Raw genomic sequence first — 25,945 nt, 5'->3', positions numbered from 1 at the left:
GATAACACCATACATCCCCTGTAGATAACGCCATACATCCCCCTGTAGATAACGGCATACAACCCCCTCTGTAGATAACGCCATACAGCCCCCTCTGTAGATAACGCCATACAGCCCCCTCTGTAGATAACGCCATACATCCCCCTGTAGATAACGCCATACATCCCCCTGTAGATAACACCATACATCCCCCTGAAGATAACGCCATACAGCCTAATTTGTAGATATCTATAGAGGGGGCTGTATGGCGTTATCTACAGGGGGGACTCTGTATGGCGTTCTCTACAATGGGGGCTGTATGGCGTTCTCTACAGTGGGGCTGTATGGCGTTCTCTACAGTGGGGGCTGTATGGCGTTATCTACAGAGGGGGCTGTATGGCATTATCTACAGAGGGGGCTGTATGGCGTTATCTACAGGGGGGTCTGTATGGCGTTATCTACAGGGGGGGTCTGTATGGCGAAATCTACAGGGGGGGCTGTATGGTTTTATCTACAGGGGGGCTGTATGGCGTTCTCTACAGTGGGGGCTGTATGGCGTTCTCTACAGTGGGGGCTGTATGACGTTCTCTACAGGGGGGCTGTATGGCGTTCTCTACAGAGGGGGCTGTATGGCATTCTCTACAGTGGGGGCTGTATGGCGTTATCTACAGGGGAGGTCTGTATGGAGTTCTCTACAGTGGGGGCTGTATGGCGTTATCTACAGGGGGGTCTGTATGGCGTTATCTACAGAGGGGGCTGTATGGAGTTCTCTACAGTGGGGGCTGTATGGCGTTATCTACAGGGGGGTCTGTATGGCGTTATCTACAGGGGGGGCTGTATGGTGTTATCTACAGGGGGGCTGTATGGCGTTCTCTACAGTGGGGGCTGTATGGCATTATCTACAGAGGGGGCTGTATGGCGTTCTCTACAGTGGGGGCTGTATGGCGTTATCTACAGGGGGGGTCTGTATGGGTTATGTACAGGGGGGGTCTGTATGGCGTTATCTACAGGGGGGTCTGTATGGCGTTATCTACAGGGGGTCTGTATGGCGTTATCTACAGGGGGTCTGTATGCCGTTATCTACAGAGGGGGCTGTATGGCGTTCCCTACAGGGGGGGGGCTGTATGGCATTCCCTACAGTGGGGTCTGTATGGCGTTGTCTACAGGGGGGGCTGTATGGCGTTATCTACAGGGGGGCTGTATGGCGTTATCTACAGAGGGTATGAGAATCCGGGAGCGCTCTCAAGAGGTTCGACAGGAGAGCCGGGTCCACAGACCAGCATCATCAATCCAGAGACCACTATTGTCCACTCCTAGTGCGCTACCTGAATCGGTTATCTAACGCCATACAGCCCCCCCTGTAGAGAACGCCATACAGCCCCCCCTGTAGAGAACGCCATACAGCCCCCCCTGTAGGGAACGCCATACAGCCCCCCCTGTAGGGAACGCCATACAGCCCCCCCCTGTAGGGAACGCCATACAGCCCCCCCCTGTAGAGAACGCCATACAGCCCCCCCCTGTAGGGAACGCCATACAGCCCCCCCTGTAGGGAAAACCATACAGCCCCCCCTGTAGTGAACGCCATACAGCCCCCCTGTAGGGAACGCCATACAGCCCCCCCTGTAGGGAACGCCATACAGCCCCCCCTGTAGGGAACGCCATACAGTACAGCCCCCCCCTGTAGGAAACGCCATACAGCCCCCCCTGTAGGGAACGCGATACAGCGTCCCCCCTCCCAAAAAAATGCGACCTACAGTGTGTCCTACAAAATACATGTATCCCCTATCCACAGGATAGGGGATACATGTGTGATCGCTGGCATTGATAGGGAGAACGGGGGACCGAAAGTCCCCCAAGTTCTCCATGACTAACCTCTGACTTCCGGCGTCTGCGCATCTCAATAAAAATGAAAGGAGCGCTTGTCACGCATGCGCACAAGTGCGACCGGCGCTCCATTCATTTCTATGGAGCTGCCGACACAGACCCCGGAAGTACGAGGTTTGTGATGGAGAACTTCAGGGGACTTTCAGTCCCCCGTTCTCCCTATCAATGCCATCGATCACACATGTATCCCCTATCCTGTGGATAGGGGATACATGTCTTTTGTTTAATGGCAGAGCGGGGAGATACCTCCCCGCTCTGCCGTAGTGTTCAGCGGCGTCCTGTTGTAGCAGCCATAGCCTCCGGCGGGCGACACGGGCCCCCTCATGCCACGGGCCCCGTAGCAGCCACTGGACCCAGAAGTGACTGACGGTGGCCCTGGGTACCATATTATGGCTCCACACAAATCTAAGCTTTTACCGAGCCACAATGTGGGTGCGTACATGAGCATGTAGTGTTGCCGTTTGTTTACGTCATACAAGCATTATGGGTTTAACTGTTGTGTCAATAGTAGTGCAACAATGCGTTTTTTACAGTTCTAGACTAGTCCTGGGCCAAAAGTCTCTAGTTTGGTGTATTCTATGATATATTGTCACTTATATCACTTTTCACATCTGCGCTATGAGCCTCTGTCAAGGTTTCCATGACTTTTACGGCAAAAATAGCGCAGCATACAGCATTGTTCATACCACCAAAGAAACGGAAACCTCAATGGATCAAATTATAAGTCAATATTTGATCTCCCACAGCGGCATGACTTCTGTTATAAGACATAGCACAGATTTAAACAGAGACAATCAGATTAATTCTCAACATCCACAGTTTTAAACGTGCCCTGAAAACACATCTTTTTAGACAAGCCTATAACATTCCCTAATCTGACTCCTTTCCTTGGTCCCTTTAGTCATCAGAATAAGATTCCCTCACACTCCTTAGGGTATGAGCACACACACTAATTACGTCCGTAATTGACGGACGTATTTTCGGCCGCAAGTACCGGACCGAACTCAGTGCAGGGAGCCGGGCTCCTAGCATCATACTTATGTACGATGCTAGGAGTCCCTGCCGCTCCGTGGAACTACTGTCCCGTACTGAAAACATGATTACAGTACGGGACAGTTGTCCTGCAGAGAGGCAGGGACTCCTAGCATCGTATATAACTATGATGCTAGGAGCCCGGCTCCCTGCACTGTGTTCGGTCCGGGACTTGCGGCCGAAATACGTCCGTCAATTACGGACGTAATTAGTGTGTGTGCACATACCCTTACACCACACTGTATTTCATGTCCGTCATACTCGGATACTGGCTGGTGACCGGCTCATGCTGCTTTATGTGTACCACCCCATGTGTATAAAAGATGGCTGGACCATTGTACTGAACAAACACTTTCAGGGTACGTTCACACGGCTTATCTTCGGACATTTTTTGGCCCGGAAACGGCCGAAAAACTTCAGATAAAAAGGAAGCAGACCGCCTCCAAACATCTGCCCATTGATTTCAATGGGTAAACGGCGTTCTGTTCCTACGGGCCGTTTTTTTATGTGGCCGTTTTCAAAAATGGCAGTGAAAACGAAGTGCAGGTCACTTCTTGGGACATTTTTGGAGCAGTTTTTCATTGACTCTATAGAAAAACAGCTCCAAAAACGGCCATAAAAAAACGCAGCGAAAATCGCAAGTGGCTTAAAAAACGTCTGAAAATTAGGAGCTTTTTTCCCTTATTTCCTCATAGATTGTAAGCTCTTGTGAGCAGGGTCCTGAATCCTCCTGTCTGAATTGTAAATGACCTTCGTCACTATGTAATGTCTCATATTGTCTGTTTTCCCTCTAAATTGTAAAGTGCTGGTAAAATGTTGGTGCTATATAAATAAATAAATAAAGATTATTATTGTGTCACTTTATTTTTAGGTTTTCTTCACACGCGCTTTTTTGTTTTAGCGTTTTGGGGTTGTTTTTTTTATCTTTTTTATTGCGTTTTTTTCAAGCATTTTTGGTGGCGCTTTTATCAATTTGTTTATTTTGTAACACATTTTTTTTTAAGTCCTATAGAGAAGCCAGAAAAAAGGTAGAGCATGCTGCCTTTTGAGAAAAGCGCCACTGACCCAAAAAAAGCCACCAAAATGTGACAAAAGCGCAGTTTGTAGTGCGTTTAATATTTTGCTATAGACTTTCATGTAACATGTGGCCGCAGCATTTTTAGGCAAGAAAAAAATCGACACGAAAAACGATGTGTGGAAAAATTCTGCAACGTATAGATGAGATTATTTGAAATCTCATTTACTTCGCTGGAACTGTACTACGCTACAAATCCGCACATAATATCCATCGTGTGCATGTGACCTTGTCACACAATGTATGTCAGCTCTAGGTTTACTGTGCCTCTTCACTGCTCACTTTATCCCACTGTATATAGTCCAGTCCAGACGATAATTACAAGCTGTTGACACTGGGACGTCTATTTTATAAACGTTACAACAGCATATATACCGATTAGACCTATAGCGTAGTAGAATGTTGAGAAGTTGTTTCTTATCTTTTGCAACAATATTCCCGCCTATAGGCGGAAATTTACCTTGCCATGACAACCACTGCAGCCAATCCTTCTCAGAACACAAGCATGGCCAGAGAGTTACCCGCAGTCGATTGGTTGAGGGGGAGCTTGGTCAAGCAATCCGGCTTCCAATTGGCTCCTGCTCATAGTGACAGTATAGGAAGAGGAGCGATGAGGAGATGTTTGGACCGCGACGTGACGTTGAAGTCAGAGGGACAGAGGTGCTGGTAGGTGCCGATAGACGTAAGTGAGCTGTGTGCAGGTGGAATGTCGTGCAGACGTGTAGAAATTGTGTGATGTAGGATTGTGGTGGTGGATACTATATTATCACTGCTGAGTACATAGCATTGTACGACGCCAGCTAAATGACAGGTCCTCATTGGAGTGACATTAGTGAATATATTAGACCTCAGCATTCTGTTCTTTTCAGTCTTTCCCCTTTAGCTGTAGTAAAGGTTCCTATAGTAACCTGCAAGACTGTAGGGGTTTCATGTTACCTGTTCATGTTCTGCAGACCCATGAGCAGAATGCAGACTGCCATATCCCAAAGGAAGTAATCATTCCAAAAAGAATAGTTTGGAGCAGGTCTGATACACTTTTACTGGTAAAATAGATGTCTGCCTGGCAGGAGCAACGATCGTGTCCCCACAGATGCCCTGACGATCATCGCTGTCACTTGGAAAGGGTCATCTCTGCTGAATGATCAGTCCATCGCCGCTCTCCATTATTCTTCATCCTATAACTCTCCAATATTGATCTCGATCTGCCCGGTTATGGTTGAGTATAATGTAGTATACACTATATAATATCGCTATGTAGATATCACGTTTTTTGCCTACGTTCTGATTCAGACGAACGTGCCGTATTTTATGCATTTCAGTTCGGTGTGGTATCTGTGCGCTTTCCGTGTGGCATCGGTGTTCCTGTTTTGTTTTTCTCATTTCTTTAGCAACTGGTGAGTGAAAAAGACGGACAGCGCACAGATTATATCCGTGTTTTTCACGCACCCATTGACTTCAATCGGCGACGTGGTCCGCAAAAATGGACCCAAATAGGACATGCAGTGAGTTTCACGCAACAGACACACGCTGCGTGGAAAAACCACAAATGTGGGAACAGCCCCATTAAATTACATCGGTCCATGTGCTGTCCGTTTTTTTAACGGACAGCTCACATACGTATAATACGCTCGTCTGAATCAGGCCGTAGACTTGCACGGATGCCTCAACAGTGGCATCCATCACCATAGCGCTTAATGGTGTACATTAAACGTTTATGTTATGAACCCTTTTCATGACGTATATGTTAAAGGGACACCATTCTAGTCTATGGGCAACGGATGGCACTGTTACGCATCTGTTTAACCAATACGTCGCCCATAGACTACAATTTTATACCGTAAACGTATACGTCATGAACGGCTGTTTAAAAACCCATTACGTATATGTTAAACATATACCTGTGATATATGCCATGTAGTGGCATACGTCACCCACAGGCTCCCGTGCAAAAAAAAAAAAAAACAGGTATACCACGCGGTATACGTTTTTTGCAGGATCCCTCGGGATGAAATAACGTAGTCTGCTGCGCAATTCCGTCCTCAAAATATAAAGGTGTACTGACGTATACTAGCTGACGGAGGCCAAAAGGGCACACTTTTGGCCTTTGTAACGGAGCCATATGGACACGTTTAGCAAGGACGTTGAGAGCTTTCCAGAAAATGACATGTTTACTTTGTTCTGCGGGCCAATACAAATATGACCATAGCAAATTTATATATATTTTTTGTTTGTTTTACTACTTTTACAAAATAAAAATAAATTGTTTTGTTTTGCCATAGTCTAAGGCCTCATGCACACGACCATAGCCGTCTGCACGGCCGTGATTTTCGGCTTGGCCAGCCACGGAGTGACAGCCGCGAGCCGCCCGAAAATCGCGGGCCGTGCACATGGCTGCGACCATTATTTTCAATGAGCTCGGATCACAGAACATAGCCATGATAAGACATGCCCGTTCTTTCTGCGGTGCGGGCTCCTGGGCCAAACACGGACCGTGAAAACCATGGTCGTGTGCATGGCCCCATAGGAATGAATGGGGCTGCAATTCTCCAGTGGATTTTCAGGGGAATTGCGGCCGTAAACGCACGTTCGTGTGCATGAGGCCTAAGGCCCATAACTTTTATTTACTTTTTTCACTCGATGGAGCTGTGTAAAAGTTGTTTTTTTTCCAGGGTGAGCTGAAGTTTTTATTGGTACTAATTTGGGGTACATACAACTTTTGATAACTTTTAGATCATTTCTTTAGAGGCAAGGTGACCAAAAAACAGCAATTATGTCATTTTTAAAAAAAATGTTTACAGCGTTCACCATGCGGGACAAATAATGTTATATTTTAAGTTTGAATCGTTACGAATGCAGAGATACCAATTATGTTTATTTTTTCGTTGTTTACAATACTTTAGGGGAAAGATGGGCAAAGATTTTTTTTTTTATTTTTTTTTTCTATATTATTAAAACTATATTAAATTTTTTTTAATTTTTGTTTAGCCTAACTAGGGTATGTAAACATGTAATCATTAGATCGTTTGCACAATAAACTGCAATACTTATGTAAAATAGTGTTCCCAAAGGGGTATTCCAGCATTTTTCATCTCTACACTGGATGAGACCCCCACTGATCGTCACATCGCTGTGCCCGGCTGTGTGCTCCATTCAAACTCCTCCTAGATGTCGTCTTGCAGCTGGAGTGCCTGAGGGACCCCCATTCTTACGACCGGTGGGGTCACAGCTGGCGGACCCCCATTGATCTAACTTTTATCATCTATCCACTGGATAGGTGAAAAATGCTTTAAGCCTTATTCACACGAACATTGAATACGCGTGTGTGTTGGCCGTTAAAACAACGGCTGTCACACAGACCTACGAAATTCAATGGGGCCATTTGCACATGCAGTGTTTTTCACGCAGTGTGTTTCCGTTGCGTGAAACTCACTGCATGTCCTATTCTTGTGCGTTTTTTGCGCAACACGCACCCATTAAAGTCAATGGGTGTGTGAAAATCATGGACAACAGACATACACACATCTGTGTACTGTCCGTAATTCACGCACAAATTCATAAGAAATTAAGAGAAAAAAAATTACAAATAAAGAATTGTTTACATAAACCGACATCAGCAATTGATGCCACACGGAACTACAATGCATGACAAACGTGTCCGTTTTTTGCAGATGCAAAGCGGACACATTCGTGTGAATCAGGTCTTCGGCTGAGATAGCCCTTTAATAGGAGCACCAATATGGCAGACCTGGGTGCCTTCAAAAGCACTGCAGTGGGGGAAACGGATGCTGGGATCACTATCGACAGCGGCATCTAAGTGGTTAAACGGAGAATCCGAGTTCTCTCCGATTCCCACCGTTAAGTCAGGGGGTCAGCTGTAATACACAGCTGACACCCGCAGCGTATGGCACCATACTTTCCCCTCTGACTTCCGCCGTACATGTAGGGGTTGTCCTGTGGTCCTTGCAAGTATGGCAGCTCTCACCACATTAGGGAGCAGGCACAAGTAGCTGGGTGCCGCACCACTGCCACTCTTCCTGCAGCCCTGATCCATGCACTATGCATTTCTCATTTGGAAGCAGACTGCTGTAGAAGGAGTGGTGTAGGCTCCATTGCTTTACCATTGCTGTACTAGAGCAGTGGAGTACACAGAAGAAAGAGGCTCCAGAGCAAAGATCAAAATTATGATGTTGGGTTTTGCCACCCTGGACAGAAGGGCCTGTTGTTTGTTTTCCCACCATACCCTTTCCATGATCTTTGGGTCAATTCTCCACCACCTTGTTTGATAATAATGCAGCTCTGGAAAGGGAAGTCCTACGTTGGTCCCATTTCCTTGGGTGATGAGTACCAGGACCCCTCTCTAAGGGCCATAAAGCAGCTGCATGGACTGCCTCTATGGCAGGTATCCGCAACCTTTGGCACTCCAGCTGTTGTGAAACTACAACTCCCAGTATGCATTGACAGCCAAAGCCTTTATTATTCCAGCCAGAGGCTGTCAGTGAATGCTGAGAATTGTAGTTGTACAAACACTAGGGTGCCAAAGGTTGCTGACCCCTCTTCTATGGTATGTATGCCCTTGTACTAGAGAAAAACTCTAATCAAAATGTTAAACTGCAGATAAAGGAGACGGGGTGTAAATATTCAGCCAGAACCGGCGGTAGAGCTTCAGTCAGTGTAAAGTTCTCTTCACATACTAGGGCTGTGACTGTGCCAAAGTCAGTCATATGTGTGCGATCACTGGCGGGATCAGTAGAAATTAGCTGGGATCGGGGGAGGTTTACTGCTGTTCAGGCCAAGCAATTATTGAATAAGTACGTATATGTCCTGAAGACAGACCCTTATCTACCAACGTCTTATACTGAAACACACAGGTGCCCAGGCATGGTTTAAAAGGAAATTTCACCTAAAGTACGTTTTGATGTTCTATAGACCTGTCCAAATATGACATTGTGGGGGTAATGGGTAGTGGGATTGTTTTGGAGATTTTAGGTCACAGAAATCGGAGGTTCAACAGAACTCTACAGTTGCTCTATAGAACTCCACTACTAGGGCTCGGGAATCAGACCCTCACCTATGTAATATAGACACGGCCATGGCCTTTAGTCCAATCACTAAACATATCTTAAAAGCACAAAGGTCACAAGTCGTTGGTATCTGTAGCAGCCTATAGTGCGAGTCAAAGTCTCTTCTGCTTGTGATGTGATAAAGATAATGAAAACTTTATTAATACACTGTCTACAGTTACCTGTACTGGAATTTCATGTTGTTCAAGAAGTTCTTCATAATGTAGGTCTAAATTCTCTTATTTGATAAGGAAGACGTGTGTGCGAAAGTTAACTATAAACCACTAAGGCCCCATGCACACGAACGTGCTTTTGCGGCCGCAATTCCCCCGAAAATCCACGGGAGAATTGTGGCCCCATTCATTCCTATGGGAGCCTGAACCACAGAAAGAACGGACATGTCTTATTATGGCCGTGTTCTGCGGTCCAGGCTCATAGGAAATAATGGACGGGTGATGCTCCGCGGCCGGCCGAAAATCACGGCCGTGCACATGGCTATGGTCGCGTGCATGAGGCCTTATATACAGAGACGCCAATAGAATTATCTGGACGTCTTTAGTTGTTTTTTAATATTTATTGCTGAGATCCAAACCAGACAAATACAGCCGACTGCACGTCTATGACCACTTTAAATACACAATATCACAAGCAGGGCTGCCAACCACCCGTAAATTTACAGACAGTCCACAGAAAAAGGGTGTTTTTGTTTTTTTCTGCCGTTCGTAGTGTCCGGTAGAAAAAAACCACTGTCCATGGTTTAGTCGCCATCCCCCAAAACTTTGCACTGCGCATACGCCAAAATGTACATGCGCAGTGCAAACAAGGGAGAAGTAGGCCACGGCCCGTGGCAAATGCATTTAGGAGCAGGAGGAGGGCAGCTTGAGCCAACCGGGCAAACAGCTGATTTTGTCGAGAGGAAGCTGTGGCCAACCATTACATAGTAGTATTATATAGCGGACATTCAAATACCCTAGCCAGCCACATAGAGGTCGTCTTCATGAGACAACCCCTTTAAGCTGCCTATAGACATTATGATTTGTGTTCAACCTTTATAAATTGAGCTGTTTAGCGAGACTTTTAAATACAGATGATGTTAAAACTCTGCGGTTAACCATTTATGAAGCAGCACGGGGTGAAGAGAAGGTAGAGCCATTGCCTGCGTGTTCTGTTCTCAGTATGGAGATCCTTACATTGATTTCCCTGTTTGGTCTTCATTCAGGGTTGGAGAAATCCCAGAAGCGAGGTGGCCATTGAGTATTGAAATCTGTTGCTCAAATGGCTCCTGGAATGGTCTTACTGGCTCCTAAGACAGTAAATTGTCCAGTCTATCCCTGATCATAATCCTGAACAATAACGGTGGTTGCAGGTAGAATAAACTCCACTCCTCTCGTGATATAATTTTAAAGAAGCACTCTGGGATTTTGTTTCCGCCCATCCGTTTGAAAATGTAACGTAGCCGACACGTGTATTGACTTACCTGGTGTTTCACGGGCAGCCGCTGTGAGGTCACATGATTTCACTCTGACTCCCTGTGTCCTACATCGTCTGATGTAGGGATCAATAGTCAGACTCTTTAAAGGGGTTTTCCCATCAGCGACATTTATGACATATTCACAGGATATGTCATAAATACCAGATGGATGCGGGTCCCACCTCTGGGACCCACACCTATCTCTAGAACGGGGCAACCTAAACCCCGTTCTACCTTTTTCTGCTCCTACTTCCTCCTGACCACTTCCTGACTATATGGTCGGGAGTTACGAAAACAGTGTAGCTGGCTGACCTACGGTGTTTCCGTATCGCCCATAGTAGTGAACTTGTGTAGAAAAAACCCAAGCTCTCAAGTGTAGAGATGAATATAGGAATCAATATAGAATTTTCCAAATATTTTTATTTCCAAGATATGAATGATCACAGTATGAATGATTCATTTGTAACAGACTATTTTTTTCTGACGTTTCGGCCCATCCCAGGCCTTTGTCACAATTGCTTCACTGACACTCAATTCAGAGCGTCTGGCAGACGCCGTACCGCTAAACTCGATACCCCCTCCATTCAGTTAAGCGATTGTGACAAACGCCTGGGATAGAAAAAAAATCGCCTGTTACAAATGAATCATTCATACTATAATCATTCATATCTTGGAAATAACATTTCTTGGAAAATTCTATATTCATTCCTATATTCTTCTCTACACTTGAGTGCTTGCGTTGTTTTTTTCTGCACATATTCTGTGGATATGTCGTAAATGTCCCTGATGTGAAAACCCCTTTAATACAAGCCTATGAGAGCCTCAATGTTAATCTGATAGACTTGCATTGAGATACTGCCATCAGGTTTTCGCAGCAGACGCTGTAGGATTTAAGTTGTCAGATCACGTGACCTCACGGTGGCCCGAAACAGAGCTCGAGGTAAGTCAATACACATGTCCACATCACACTACATTTGCAAATGGGGGGGGGGGGGGGGGGGGGATGACACCCGCTTTGCTGCTTTAATGTAAACTATACTGGAAAGTGTCAGCCGCATTTGTTTCCATGGTATGATGCCATGTGCTGAAAATATCTAGTGCAGGCTTTAAATTAGCACTTTTAGGCCCTGTTCGCATCAGGGCATTCCGGTCTTCTGCACCATCAGTGGTTTTACCAGAAACAATAGCGCAACATTCTGCGCTATTGTTTCCAGTAATTTCTGCTGTATCTGCGACGGAGGCCCCTAGCAGAGCCCCCAACGCAGATGTGAACAGGCCCTTACACATTAAGACAAAATTCACACGAACGCGTGCGTTTTGCGCGCGCAAAAAATGCCGCGTTTTTTGCGCGTTGCTGTTCCGTGTGTCATTGTTTGGTGCGTGGCTGCGTGATTTTCGCGCATATGCCATCCGTATGACACGCGGCATTGTGGTTTAGAAAAAGAAATGAATGAGGTGGTTTTATTTTTCCCTTGATTTCTTGATCTACTGTGAATCACGCACACGTAGTGTGTCCATTTGCTGCACGTGATTTTCACGCACCCATTGACTTCAATGAGTGCGTGATGCGCAAAAACGCTCAACTATAGGACATGTCGTGTGTTTCACGCAGCGGACACGCGCTGCGTGAAAAACACGGAATGTCTGAATGTCCCCATTGCCTTACATAGGTCTACAGTCGTGTAAATAAGACCTAAAACAAGTTTTGTTTTTTTCCAATATACGGGGGGGGGGAGAGATGGTTAAAATAACGTAAGTGAATTATGCTATTGTAAACAGTAGAACTGGATGGTGCTTGGGGCTGCAACACAATGCAAACACCGCATATACTAATGAGCTCCCGTCTTGGCTCGCTGTGCTATTCTTATGTGAGCTCATCTGGCATCAATACCATCACTTCTAAATATCTAATTTTCTTTGACAAGCTAAGGCTTCGTTCACATCTTCTTCGGGGTTACGTTCATGGGTTCTGTCAGACTTTTCTGTCAAAACCTTACAGAACGGAAACCATTAGCAACGGAAGCATTACCATTGAAACCAATGGTAATGCAAATGGAAAGCTTTGGTTTCCGTTCATGGGTTCCCCTGACGGAAAGGTCTGACGGAACCCATGAACAGAACCCCGATGCAGATGTGAACGAAGCCTAACATAAAGATATAAAGAAAAATAAGTGTTTGCTTTTGTTTTTAGATACAACGATGGCGGACAAGATAAAAACTCCACGTACAAAAGAGCTTGAGTTTGGGGGATCCATTGGTAAGAGTGAATGCTCCGTAGGGAGAGGGGATTGTACAACATTGCCATATAACAGGCATGTTTATACATTATTTTTTTTTCCGCTTTGTCTAGGGGCCTTACTGATGTTGATAGTCATGCCTGGAACGGTCCTTTACCTCCTTCTCACATGTAACACAGATGATGCCAATGTGTTACAGGTGCCAGGTCCTCTGCCGCCTCTTCATTCTATGTGGAACCATTTTGCTCTGACACTGCTGCTGGGCTGGGTGGCACTACAGGCAATGCTTTATATGTCGCCTATGGGAACAGTACGTCAATTTTTTTATTGTGTGTAACAAAGTCTTACTGTTAATATGGCATATAATAGATACCACAATTAAAATTAGTTTTGTATAGTGAATTAATGTATAAAAGCAGAACCCTCTAATCCTCCCACAAACCTCAGATCAGGGGGCTGCACTGTGCCACCTGCAGTTCCAGCCATCAGACTAATAGGTGCCAGAATTAACGTAGCCCCTTGATCTGTGAGTATTTTCATTTTGGGCAGGTCTGCTTCTCCTAGGCCTGCTTCACACGACTGAATCCGGTGCACGAGATACGGATCGTATGTGGGCCATATATCCCCAACCGAACACCGTTCAGTGAGCCCAACTCGTAGCATCAGAGTTATCTATGATGCTAGGAGTCCCTGCCCCCCCCCCCCCCCTGTGGGAATACTGTCCCATATGTAGTCATGTTTTCAGTACAGGACTGTAGTCCTGCGGGGAGGCAGTGACTCACAGCATCCTGGATAACTATGATGCTAGGAGTCCGGCTCCCTTAACTGTGTTTGGTCCTTATCTCATGAACCGAACATGGCCGTGTGAAGCAGGCTTTAGAGTATGTTCACGTGACTTATTTTCAGGTGTATTCCAGAGCATAAAATGCCTGACAACAGCTTCCAATTGATTTCAATGGGAAATACACTGTGTAGTTCATAAAAACGCCTCGTAAATATATGCCTTGTAAAATGAAGTGACATCTTCACTTCTTTAAGCTTTTTTCTATGTGATTTTCCATTGACACTACGAAAAACGCTTCTAAAATATGCTTTAAAATACGCTTCCAAATATGCTTCAAAAGACACTTGGTAATGTCAAAAACGCTTTGAAAATCCGCTCCAAAAATTCCTGGTTTTCTTTCTCTTGAAATTAGCCTCGTATTTTTCAGCCTCAAACATAAGCCGTGTGGACATAGACTTGCCGTACAGTAATCTTGGAAACCGGAGACCTTTGTATTTTTACTTTTTGCCTGCAAATTAACTTTAAGCTGATTTATGTTTTTTTTTCCCGTCATAAGTGAAAATAACAGTTAAGATACGTTTAATACATGTCTATCAAGATAGTAGAAAATGTGATTTACCTGTACCTGATCAATACTCCAACACGATTCTCTGCCCATACGACGTAATAGCAAAACCACTTCTCACATCACTTGTAGTTCTCTGTTCCTCTCATAGCCTTTATAGGATAAAACAAGAAACGAGATACAGGCCGCTCATACAGTGTGCCCAGTCATACATAAAGCAATAACTGGTTAGGATTTGTGGTATCATTTGGATTAATGCAATGTCTGAACCCTGGAAGAGAGGGATTTGTGTTTTCAGATGAGCTGTGATTTTGTCATGCATTTTATAAAGATGTCATCATAGATCTGAAATCGTAACATAGTAATAATTTCATTTCAGATAACTGAAGGAATCACTTTGAGAGATAATACTCGCCTGAAATATAAAATAAATGGTGAGTTAAAAAGGGTGACGTACTAGTTTTATTTTATAGTTGGCACAATCCCCAGACTTGTACATATTTTGTTGGGCATCTGGGTCTATAACATTACTGATCAGGGATTTTCCAGACGTCAACTTTAGGTGCCAACTGGCAGTATGGGCTCCTTTTATTTAGTAAAGGGTGCAAACATTTCTAAGTTGAGACCACTTCTATTTATACCTAATCAGGTTTGTCTGTAATTTGTGTCTCTTGGCAGCTTTTTATGCGTTCCTGGTAAGTGCCCTCCTGGCAGGCGTTGCAGTGATGGTCCAGTTACCCCTCTCTTATGTTTATGACCACTTTCTGGAGTTTGCTGTTGCCTCTGGAATCGTATCTTTGTCTCTCAGTATCTTCCTGTATATCAAGTCCTTGGCAGCACCAGAGTCTGCACTGGCCCCAGGCGGCAATTCAGGTAAATATCCTAAAGAACACAGAAATCAAGAACATAATTACACAGCCGTCATGTTATACAGTTTACCCACATAGGTAATGTCCTTACATTAGTACCTCATAAAGTCCATACAATGATGTAACATAAAATAATGTCCTCAAAATAATGCTAGACACAAATTGGTACAACACACAATCTTGTTTTCACATTGAACTTCCCAAAATCAATGTCCGTAGAATTGTTCCAGACAAAATGTCTAGGCTGTAGCATTATCCTTGACTATTTGGTTTTCCATACATTGCTTTAATTTACATAGACATATGAATCTATGTATTAAACCATCTTCCCCTCTGTTTCTATAGAAATATGGTCTACAGGGACTTTTATCCCCTTCTATCCACATTTAAACACATCTTCATACAGGACTGAGCAGATAACATTATGTGTGCCTCCCTATCTGCAGTCCAGTTTCCAATAATTGTGTTTTGCCTGTTTACAAGGAGAGGTGGGGGAACAGCATCTGACGGGCACCAATAAATGTACAGATTTATCAGGGCTAAGTCTATCAATTAGTTTATCAACTCCTTGTGTTTTAACTTGGTGAATTATCAGGATGCATACAAAATTTGTAAAATTGACAGATTCATCTCTGCTACATCTAAAGTAGAAATCTGCGGTTCACAGCTCTGTGACTAATTAAATTCCCTTGTCTTCATTTGGTCTGACAACTGCCAGGTGACTGGACATATTTCTAGAAGGAATAGCCCATTTCCTGTAAATCGTGCCCCATAGAAAATTACCTTGGGTTTCCATTACTTGCATTGTTTTGTGACCTTAAAGGGGTTGTCCCACAAAACACATGTATCCCCTCTCCGCTGGGGGTCCGACCGCTGGGAGCCCCACAGACAAGGAGAACAGGGACTAGAAAGCCCCCCAAATTTCTCCATTAAAAGTATGGTACTTCCGGGGTCTGTGTCCGGAAGCTCCATACAAATTAATCGAGTTCCGGTCTCGCATGCGCACAAGGGCATCTGGCGCTCTATTAATTTCTATGGAGCTTCCGGAAACACAAGCCGCACACAGACGCAGAAAGTCCCATGCTTCTTATGGAGCACTTTATGGACTTCGGTTCCCAGCGGTCGGACCCCCAGCGATCATACATGTGTTTTATGGGACAACCCCTTTAGGGTTGACCCTTTATCTGGTGGTAAAACTCATTAGTAACGTCTAATACCTTTTTTATCTATTTTAAAGTAATAATTGTCTTATTTTAATTGCTGCTTCGTAAAATAATCTTTCAATAATTTGATTCTCAATTTGACCATTTTCTTTTTTTCTTTTAAGGAAATCCTCTATATGACTTTTTCATTGGACATGAATTGAACCCTCGTATTGGCTCCTTTGATCTTAAATATTTCTGTGAACTTCGGCCTGGACTCATTGGTTGGGTGAGAATTAATTTCAATCACCTCTGAAGAAATGGGGCCAGAATTTATTAGCCGGAGCTGGTAGACCGCAACCAGTGATGAAAGTCCAGCTCTCTGCATTAGCTACATTTTACAAAGACTCATTTTATAACTTTTTCAGTTGTATTGTGTGATAAAAGGAGTCGTGTGTTCTACCTAGCCAGTGAATGAAGAGCAGATTGACATAAATCTTGTAAAGTACTATCAACTGGGGGCATACATAGAAGAGTGTGCGCCTCATCTGGTACCATTTGGCACCACGCACCTTACCACTTGGTTCTTGCTTGCCCCAGTCTCCTTTCTATGATACTTGAGTTGATTTTCCCACCCTTGTTTTCTAATCTTGTTCGCCCTGGTCACAGGTTCTCGCCAACTACTAAAATAAATGATGTGGCCAATCAGAGCTGGGCTCCAAAGCAGCCTCTATATTGCATTATCCCTTTCTTTCAACTCCTGGAGTCTACTTGAGTGATGTACAGTATATTCAGATCTTGTTGCTGGTCTTCCACTTTTTTTTCCTCCAACTTAAGGATCATTTTCTTTCTGAATTAATTTTAATAGTTATTTAGGTTACCTTTCTGACGCTATACATTCTTTACCAGTGTTTGGTCAACCTGTGCTTCCTGATGAAGGACATAGAGCTCCGTGGCTCCGCCTCTCTCTCCATTATTTTGGTGTGTGGATTCCAGGCTCTTTATGTCATTGATGCTCTATGGTATGAGGTCAGCATTGTTCATCTATATAAACATAATAATATATTAAGATAATAAAGGAACACAGTCCAAAGCTGATTTTAGGGAAGTGGGAAGACTGGTGTGTGTTAATTCAAGTAACATTTTCTTCTGTCAATAGGAAGCAATCCTCACTACCATGGACATTGTACAGGATGGATTTGGTTTCATGCTGGCATTTGGGGATTTATGTTGGGTCCCATTCACATATTCACTGCAGGCATACTTCTTAGTCCGTCACCCTCAGGACCTCAGCACTCTGGCTGCCATTGGCATTGTCCTTCTCAATGGTATGATTACTTTTCTTGATCTTAAAATTTTGCAACATATTTGTATGATTTGTCTCGTTTTGCAGTGCTGCAGTATTTTTGTTTTTGGTATACGCTTAGGGGGTCTGTTGAACTCTGACCTGTAACTGTGTTGCACACCTATATCTATGGATGACATAGTGAGGCAGATTTACTAAGACTGTCTAAGTTTTAGATAGTGTAAACTGAAACAAGGCAATCAGAAAAATCTACCCAAGTGAAGAACACTCTCCTGGAAGTAGGTGTATCAGTATCTAAGTCTACCATAAAGAGAAGACTTCATGATGGCAAATGCAGAGGGTTCACCACCAGGTGCAAACCATTAATCCGCCTCAAAAATAGAAAGGCCAGATTAGACTTTGCCAAACCACATCTAAAGCCAGCCCAGTTCTGGAACCGCATTCTTTGGACACTTGAAACTAAGATCAACCTGTACCACAATGATGGGAGGAAGAAAGTATAGAGAAGGCTTGGAACGGCTTGTGATCCAAAGCACAAAACATCCTCTGTAAAACATGGTGGAGACAGTGTGATGGCATGGGCATGCATGGCTGCCAAAGGCACTGGGTCACTAGTGTTTATTGATGATGTGACTAAAGACAGAAGCAGCCGGATGAATTCTGAAGTGTTCAGGGATTTACTTTCTTCTCAGATTCAACCAAATGCAGCAAGGTGGATTGGACGTCTCTTCACAGTACAGATGGACAATGACCCAAAAACATACTGCGAAAGCAACCCAGGAGTTTTTTAAAGCAAAGAAGTGGAATATTCTGCAATGGCCAAGTCAATCACCAGATCTCAACTCGATCGAGCTGCATTTCACTTGCAACTGAAGACAGCTGCAGTAAAGTCCTGGCAAAGCATCACGAAGGAGGAAACCCAGCGTTTGGTGATGTCCATGGGTTCTAGACTTCAGGCAGTCATTGCCTGAACAGGATTCTCTACAAAGTATTAAAAAAACACATTTTATTTATGGCAATGTTAATTTGTCCAATTTACTTTTGAGCCCCTGAAATGAGGAGGTTGTGTAGAAAATGGTTGCAATTCCTAAACATTTCACAGGATATTTTTGTTCAACCCCCTTGAATTAAACCTGAAAGTCTACACTTCAATTGCATCTCAGTTGTTTCATTTCAAATCCAATGTGGTGGCATGCAGAGCCCAAATCATGGAGGTTGTGTCACTGTCCAAATAATTCTGGACCGAACTGTATGTTATACAAATCGATCTAACTAAATTCCTTACTTTCTCGCAGCTGCTGGATACATCATTTTCCGAGGATCTAACTCTCAGAAAAATGCCTTCAGAAGAAATCCTTCAGACCCAAGTGTGGCTGGTAAGAAAATATATAGAGGAGAATATACAGCACATGAACAATCTTTTGTGTTTCCGAGTCTCTCCACACCTTTTTCTTTTACATAATCAATAGAGGAGTTGAACCTGCACCATACGCGGTGGGTGCAGGTTGTTTCAAACAGTTGACACCCGCCTGCAGCAGCTGGGATTGGAGTTAACTCAGATCCTGGTCGTTTAACCCTTCAGATGCGGTGGTCAATAGCAACTGCATCATTTGTCCCCCTATTGCCCCCTCCTTCATGCATCGAGATCGTGGGTGCTGATCAGTTGCCATGTCAGCCGGGGTGCTATTGAAGGCCTCCAGGTCTGCCCTCCCTGATCTATTATTAAGCTTTGCCAGAGGCAAGGCTTAATGTTAGAGCTCAGATAAAGGAAATACATACGTTTTGCAATATGTTGCCTGAGCGATCCATAGTTAGCATGTTTAACCTGTTAGTGACCGCCAATATGCTTTTTCACGGCGGCCACTAATGGGCTTCATTCTGATGCATAATACTTTTCACGGCGCTGTATCAGAATAAATAAACCTGCTCTAACAGGTGAGATCGATGTAAGTATCGATCTCACCCGTTTAACCCCTCAGATGCGGCGCCCAATAGCGAGCGCCGCATCTGAGTGGTTTTGGAGAGAGGGAGCCCTCCCCCTCTCTCCCACTGACACCCGGCGATAAGATCGCAGAGTGTCTGTGTCTCCGATGGCAGCCGGGGGCCTAATAAAGGCCCCCATGTCTGCCTGTAGTGAATGCCTAGTAGGTCATGCCGAAGGCATGGCCTAGCAGATGCCTGTCCGTTTTAAACGGACAGGCAGTAATACACTGCAAAAGTATTACAGTGTATTATAAAAGCGATCAGAGAATCTCATATTAAAGTACCCTAGTGTGACTAGTAAAAAAGTAAAACAAAAAAGTTTAATAAAGTTAATTTAAAAAAAATGTGGAAATGACCTAGCAGATGCCTGTCCATGTTAAACTGACAGGCAGTAATACACTGCAATACAAAAGTATTGCCGTGTATTATAATAGCGATCGGATGATCGCATATTAAAGTCCCCTAGTGGGACTAGTAAAAAAGTTTAAAAAAAAGTTTAATAAAGTTAATGAAAAAAAAATGTGCAAAAAAAATTAAAAACCCACTTTTTCCCCTTACAAACTGCTTTAGTATTAAAAAAAACGAAATAAAGTAAAAAAGTTACACATATTTGGTATCGCCGCGTCCGTAATGACCCCGACTATAAAGCTATTACATTATTTAACCCACACGGTGAATGGCATAAAAAAACAATAAAAACGGCACGCAACTACCGCAAAAAAAAGCCCTCCTACAACTGCATCGGCGAAAAAATAAAAAAAGTTATTGCTCTTCAAATATGGAGACACAAAAACAAATAATTTTGAAAAAAAGGTGTTTTTACTGTGTAAAAGTAGTAAAACATACAAAATCTATACAAATTTAGTATCGTTGCAATCGCAACAACCCGCTGAATAAAGTTAGTGTTATTTATACCACACGGTAAATGGCGTTGATTTAGGACACAAAAAAAGAGTGGCGATATTTCTTGTTCTTTTCTATCCCCCCCCCAAAAAAAGTTAATAAAAGTTAATCAATAAATAATATGTACCCCAAAATGGTGCTATTAAAAAATACAACTTGTCCCGTAAAACACAAGACCTTATACAGCTATGTCGACGCAAAAATAAAAAAGTTATAGCTCTTGGAATGCGACGATGGAAAAACGTAAAAAATAGCTTTGTCATTAAGGTTTAAAATAGGCTGGTCATTAAGGGGTTAAGTACCCTAGTGGTAAAAAATAGAAAAAAAAAAAGTTAGACAATGGTGACAGAAAATAAATGTTATTAAAATTGTTAAATTGTTTTATCTTTGAAAAAGTAGTAAAACATAAAAAAAAAAAGCCTATATAAATTTAGTATTGACCTGCAGAATCAAGTTAACGTCATTTTTAGCATGCAGTGAACGAAGCGAAAACAAAACAAAAAAACAATGGAGCCATTTTAGTTGTTTTTTTTTTTTAAATATAAAAGTTATGGCTCTTGGAATGCGACGAAAGAAAAACGAAAATTTAAAAATGAAACTGGCTGGGTTTTGCATTGTGCTTTACTAGAACATCCACAAATGGTTGAATAAGTGTGAATAAGTCTATTGTAGAAAGAGATCGCACATGATATGAATAATATGGCTAGATAAAACATTAAGATATATTAATTTTTCATTTACGTGTTAAACCTGTATTGAGCTTCATTTAAAAGGCTATTCCCATCTTATAATATGATGGCACATTGCTATGTTATGTCGTAATATTATGATTAGTGAGACCCCTGCTGATCACAAGTGAATGGGGCTGTAGTTTCCTGCAAAGCGGTTTAAAGGGAGTGTGGTTATACAGGAAAAATCTGTGAATGATAAGCAGCGCTTAAAGAGGTTGTCCACTACTGGACAACTGATGACCTATACACCAGATAGGTCATTAGTAGATGATCTGTGTGGGTCCGACAACCGGACCTCGCACGATCAGCTGTCCCGGTGGCCAGCGGGCACTGGATGTCATTGCACACTATGCAATGTATGGAGCTGGAAGCAGTTGGCTCCGTGCATTGCATAGCGGTCTTGCTGCAGAACTGCAGCTCTGCTCCTATTCACTTGAATAGGAATAGAGCTGCAGTAATGCAGCTCAGCTGCTATACCGTGACCGGACCCAACTGCTTCCGGCATGGACGTCCAGTGCCCGGAGGCCACTGGAGCAGCTGATCGGTGCTTGGTCCGGGTGTCGGACCCCCACAGATCATATACTGATGACCTCTCCGGTAGATATATTATCAGTTGTCCTGTTGTGGACAACCCCTTTAACCAGTGCTGCTGCTCCTTCATTCTTAGGATTGGTGGGAGTACCGGCAGTCGAACCCCCACCGATCAGGAAATGATGACATATTCAATCTAGGTAATACATTTTGGCTTACCTCGGGTTATTGTTTTGCATTGCACTTGTAAACAACTTCTTCCGTTCATTTTAGGCCTGGAAACCATTCCAACAGCGACAGGAAAGCGGCTTCTTGTATCTGGATGGTGGGGTCTTGTTCGTCATCCAAATTACCTTGGAGATTTAATTATGGCTCTGGCCTGGTCGCTACCATGTGGTGAGTTTCTGTAGTGCTACAAGTGCAAATGTCACATAATCTGAATACAAAGAAACAATTGCTAACACAATGCAAATTTATAATGGAGCAGTAGTGGTTGATAAAGTAGAAATAATCTCTGGGCTCATGAGCAGCAGATTTATTTATTTTATTTGCAGAGATTCTCTGAAAAATCTGCAGACATGGATAATCTTGGGTATAAGGAAAGATTAAAAGAATTATATTTATTTAGTCTTGAAAAGAGACGTTTAAGGGGGGGAGCATGATTAACTTATATAAGTATATAAATGGCCCATACAAAAATATGGTAAGAACCTGTTCCTTGTAAAACCCATTCAAAAGACAAGGGGGCACTCCCTCAGTCTGGAGAATTAGTTTCATTCTTCAGAGGCAACAAGCCTTCTCTACTGTGAGAACTATGAATCTTTGGAATAGTCACCGCAGGAGCTGGTCACAGCAGGAACAGATGGCTCCAAAAAAAGCTTAGATCGTTTCTTAGACGCGGATATTATTTTGTTGTATGTCAATGTATAGAAAACATGTTTCAATGTTGATCCAGTCTGATCGCCACCTGGGATCAGAAGAAATATTTTTCTTTTTACAGTAGATTGGTTCATACCTTTTTATGTATTTTTTTTTAACTTTTTTCTGGATCACTAGGGGTAAAACAAAGTTCTAAAATGTTCCCATATTCCTTCCCTTCGTCCATCCACGTCCTCTCCCATCCCTTGGCTGAACTCGATGGACATATATAGTTAGAATAGTTGGAAAACTATATAACGATTAACATGCATTGTGAAGGTGAATCTGAGTTGAAATCTGTGGGTCAGCATTCTGGTTCTTGCCAACAAGTTTATCCCAAACTCTGAGCCTTATATCTCTTTTCTCCCCTCTGTATATAACCGCACTGTGCTTTATTCTGCTAATGAATTGCGACTTTCATCCTCTTTTCAAAACCCCAAATTCATGTCTCTGAGATTTCTTCCAAGCTGCACCTGCACTTTCAAACTACATGCAGATTTTGACACTCATTTTGAAAGTGTTTTTTTTTTTTTTCATACTGGAGGTTGGCTTTGCCCTCAGGACAAGAAGAACTCCACCCATTCTCCTGACACTCCCCTCCTGGTTTAATTGTCCCACATCCATTTTGCGGTAGGGGACACATGGTCTTGTGGTTGCCATGCAGGGCCGGCCTTAGGATAGATGGTGTGCTGTGCAAAATTATCTTTTGGCACCCCACCCCCTTCACAAAAAAAAAAGTCGAATAAAAAAGTATAATACCCCCCATAGAATATAATAATAATATAATATACAGTGAAGGAAATAAGTATTTGATCCCTTGCTGATTTTGTAAGTTTGCCCACTGTCAAAGACATGAACAGTCTCGAATTTTTAGGATAGGTTAATTTTACCAGTGAGAGATAGATTATATAAAAAAAAAACAGAAAATCACATTGTCAAAATTATATATATTTATTTGCATTGTGCACAGAGAAATAAGTATTTGATCCCTTTGGCAAACAAGACTTAAAGAGGCTCTGTCACCACATTATAAGTGCCCTGTCTCCTACATAAGGAGATCGGCGCTGTAATGTAGGTGACAGTAATGCTTTTTATTTAAAAAAACAATCTTTTTTCACAACGCTAGGAGCGATTTTGGTTTATGCTAATGACCTTTCTTAATGCCCAAGTGGGCGTACTTTTACTTTCGACCAAGTGGGCGTTGTACAGAGGAGTGCATGACGCTGACCAATCGGCATCATGCACTCCTCTCCATTCATTTACACTGCACTAGCGATATAGTTATATCACTATGTGCAGCTACATACACAAGCCCTAACATTACTACAGTGTCCTGATAATGAATACACATGATCATCCAGCCTGGACGTCATGTGTACTCAGAATCCTGACACTTCTAACTCTTTTTTTGTGAGATTCCGGCAAGTGAAACCAAATCTCGCGAGATTACGGAGCTAAACGAGATTTGGTTTCACTTGCCGGAATCTCACAAAAAAAGATTCAGAAGTGTCAGGATTCTGAGTACACATGACGTCCAGGCTGGATGGTCATGTGTATTCATTATCAGGACACTGTAGTAATGTTAGGGCTTGTGTATGTAGCTGCACATAGTGATATAACTATATTGCTAGTGCAGTGTAAATGAATGGAGAGGAGTGCATGATGCTGATTGGTCAGCGTCATGCACTCCTCTGTACAACGCCCACTTGGTCGAAAGTAAAAGTACGCCCACTTGGGCATTAAGAAAGCTCATTAGCATAAACCAAAATCGCTCCTAACGTTGTGAAAAAGATCGTTTTTTTTAAATAAAAAGCATTACTGTCGCCTACATTACAGCGCCCATCTCCTTATGTAGGAGTTAGGGCACTTATAATGTGGTGACAGAGCCTCTTTAATACTTGGTGGCAAAACCGTAGTTGGCAAGCACAGCAGTCAGACGTTTTTTGTAGTTGATGATGAGGTTTGCACACATGTTAGATGGAATTTTGGCCCACTCCTCTTTGCAGATCATCTGTAAATCATTAAGATTTCGAGGCGGTCGCTTGGCAACTCGGATCTTCAGCTCCCTCCATAAGTTTTCGATGGGATTAAGGTCTGGAGACTGGCTAGGCCACTCCATGACCTTAATGTGCTTCTTTTTGAGCCACTCCTTTGTTGCATTGGCTGTATGTTTTGGATCATTGTCGTGCTGGAAGACCCAGCCACGAGACATTTTTAATGTCCTGGTGGAGGGAAGGAGGTTGTCACTCAGGATTTGACGGTACATGGCTCCATCCATTCTCCCATTGATGCGGTGAAGTAGTCCTGTGCCCTTAGCAGAGAAACACCCCCAAAACATAATGTTTCCACCTCCATGCTTGACAGTGGGGACGGTGTTCTTTGGGTCATAGGCAGCATTTCTCTTCCTCCAAACACGGTGAGTCGAGTTAATGCCAAAGAGCTAAATTTTAGTCTCATCTGACCACAGCACTTTCTCCCAATCACTCTCAGAATCATCCAGATGTTCATTTGCAAACTTCAGATGGGCCTGTACATGTGCCTTCTTGAGCAGGGGGACCTTGCGGGCACTGCAGGATTTTAATCCATTACGGCGTAATGTGTTACCAATGGTTTTCTTGGTGACTGTGGTCCCAGCTGCCTTGAGATCATTAACAAGTTCCCCCCCGTGTAGTTTTCGGCTGAGCTCTCACCTTCCTCAGGATCAAGGATACCCCACGAGGTTAGATTTTGCATGGAGCCCCAGATCGATGTTGATTGACAGTCATTTTGTATGTCTTCCATTTTCTTACTATTGCACCAACAGTTGCCTCCTTCTCACCCAGTGTCTTACTTATGGTTTTGTAGCCCATTCCAGCCTTGTGCAGGTCTATGATCTTCTCCCTGAAATCCTTAGAAAGCTCTTTGGTCTTGCCCATGTTGTAGAGGTTAGAGTCAGACTGATTAATTGAGTCTGTGGACAGGAGTCTTTTATACAGGTGACCATGTAAGACAGCTGTCTTTAATGCAGGCACCAAGGGGATCAAATACTTATTTATCTGTGCACAATGCAAATAAATATATATAATTTTGACTATGTGATCATCTGTTTTTTTTTTTTTTAATATAATCTATCTCTCACTGGTAAAATTAACCTATCCTAAAAATTCTAGACTGTTCATATCTTTGACAGTGGGCAAATTTACAAAATCAGCAAGGGATCAAATACTTATTTCCTTCACTGTATAACCCCTTTAAGGACACCGTATTTTGTCCTCTAGTTGTGCCCACACAGTATTATGCCCTCTAAGTGCCACACACAGTATATTGCCCCCTGTAGTGCCCCTACACAGTATAATGTCCGCTTAGTGGCCTCCACACAGTGTAATGCTCCCCTCCTCTGGCTGCTACATGCAGCCACCCCCTAGTAGGCAGTGCCCCCCTGTAGATCGTGCCATACAGCCTCCTTGTAGACCGTACCATAATCCCCCACCTCCTC

At 43.3% G+C, this 25,945-nt stretch overlaps 1 protein-coding gene and 1 long non-coding RNA gene across 3 annotated transcripts in view; one reads left to right on the top strand and one right to left on the bottom strand.

Moving 5' to 3' along the window:
* Positions 1-4,530: 4,530 nt before the first annotated feature.
* The window catches only part of TM7SF2 (transmembrane 7 superfamily member 2), a 28,296-nt gene continuing 6,881 nt past the window's right edge, over positions 4,531-25,945 (top strand). The window contains exons 1-10 of one of the 2 annotated variants that reach the window (XM_075837193.1): positions 4,531-4,636; positions 12,693-12,758; positions 12,852-13,048; positions 14,467-14,521; positions 14,766-14,960; positions 16,284-16,387; positions 17,008-17,127; positions 17,258-17,426; positions 18,700-18,780; positions 21,826-21,948. In XM_075837193.1, the coding sequence (XP_075693308.1) occupies positions 12,701-12,758; positions 12,852-13,048; positions 14,467-14,521; positions 14,766-14,960; positions 16,284-16,387; positions 17,008-17,127; positions 17,258-17,426; positions 18,700-18,780; positions 21,826-21,948 (1,102 nt within the window). In that variant the 5' untranslated portion in view covers positions 4,531-4,636; positions 12,693-12,700. Of the gene's footprint in view, positions 4,653-12,692; positions 12,759-12,851; positions 13,049-14,466; positions 14,522-14,765; positions 14,961-16,283; positions 16,388-17,007; positions 17,128-17,257; positions 17,427-18,699; positions 18,781-21,825; positions 21,949-25,945 lie in introns of both variants that reach the window. The other variant, XM_075837191.1, reaches the window with a different exon arrangement.
* LOC142660569 (uncharacterized) overlaps positions 14,553-25,945 on the bottom strand; it is a 90,670-nt gene continuing 79,277 nt past the window's right edge. The window contains exons 3-4 of the long non-coding RNA XR_012850528.1: positions 21,772-21,988; positions 14,553-14,969 (exon numbers count right to left, since the gene is read on the bottom strand). This is a non-coding gene — a long non-coding RNA (uncharacterized LOC142660569). The remainder of the gene's footprint in view (positions 14,970-21,771; positions 21,989-25,945) is intronic.

The sequence above is a fragment of the Rhinoderma darwinii genome, chromosome 9 (genome assembly GCF_050947455.1).
Source record: "Rhinoderma darwinii isolate aRhiDar2 chromosome 9, aRhiDar2.hap1, whole genome shotgun sequence".
NCBI classification, from domain to species: domain Eukaryota; kingdom Metazoa; phylum Chordata; class Amphibia; order Anura; family Rhinodermatidae; genus Rhinoderma; species Rhinoderma darwinii.
Note: the sequence above shows the minus strand (reverse complement) of the source record. Positions and strands in the feature narration are given on the sequence as shown.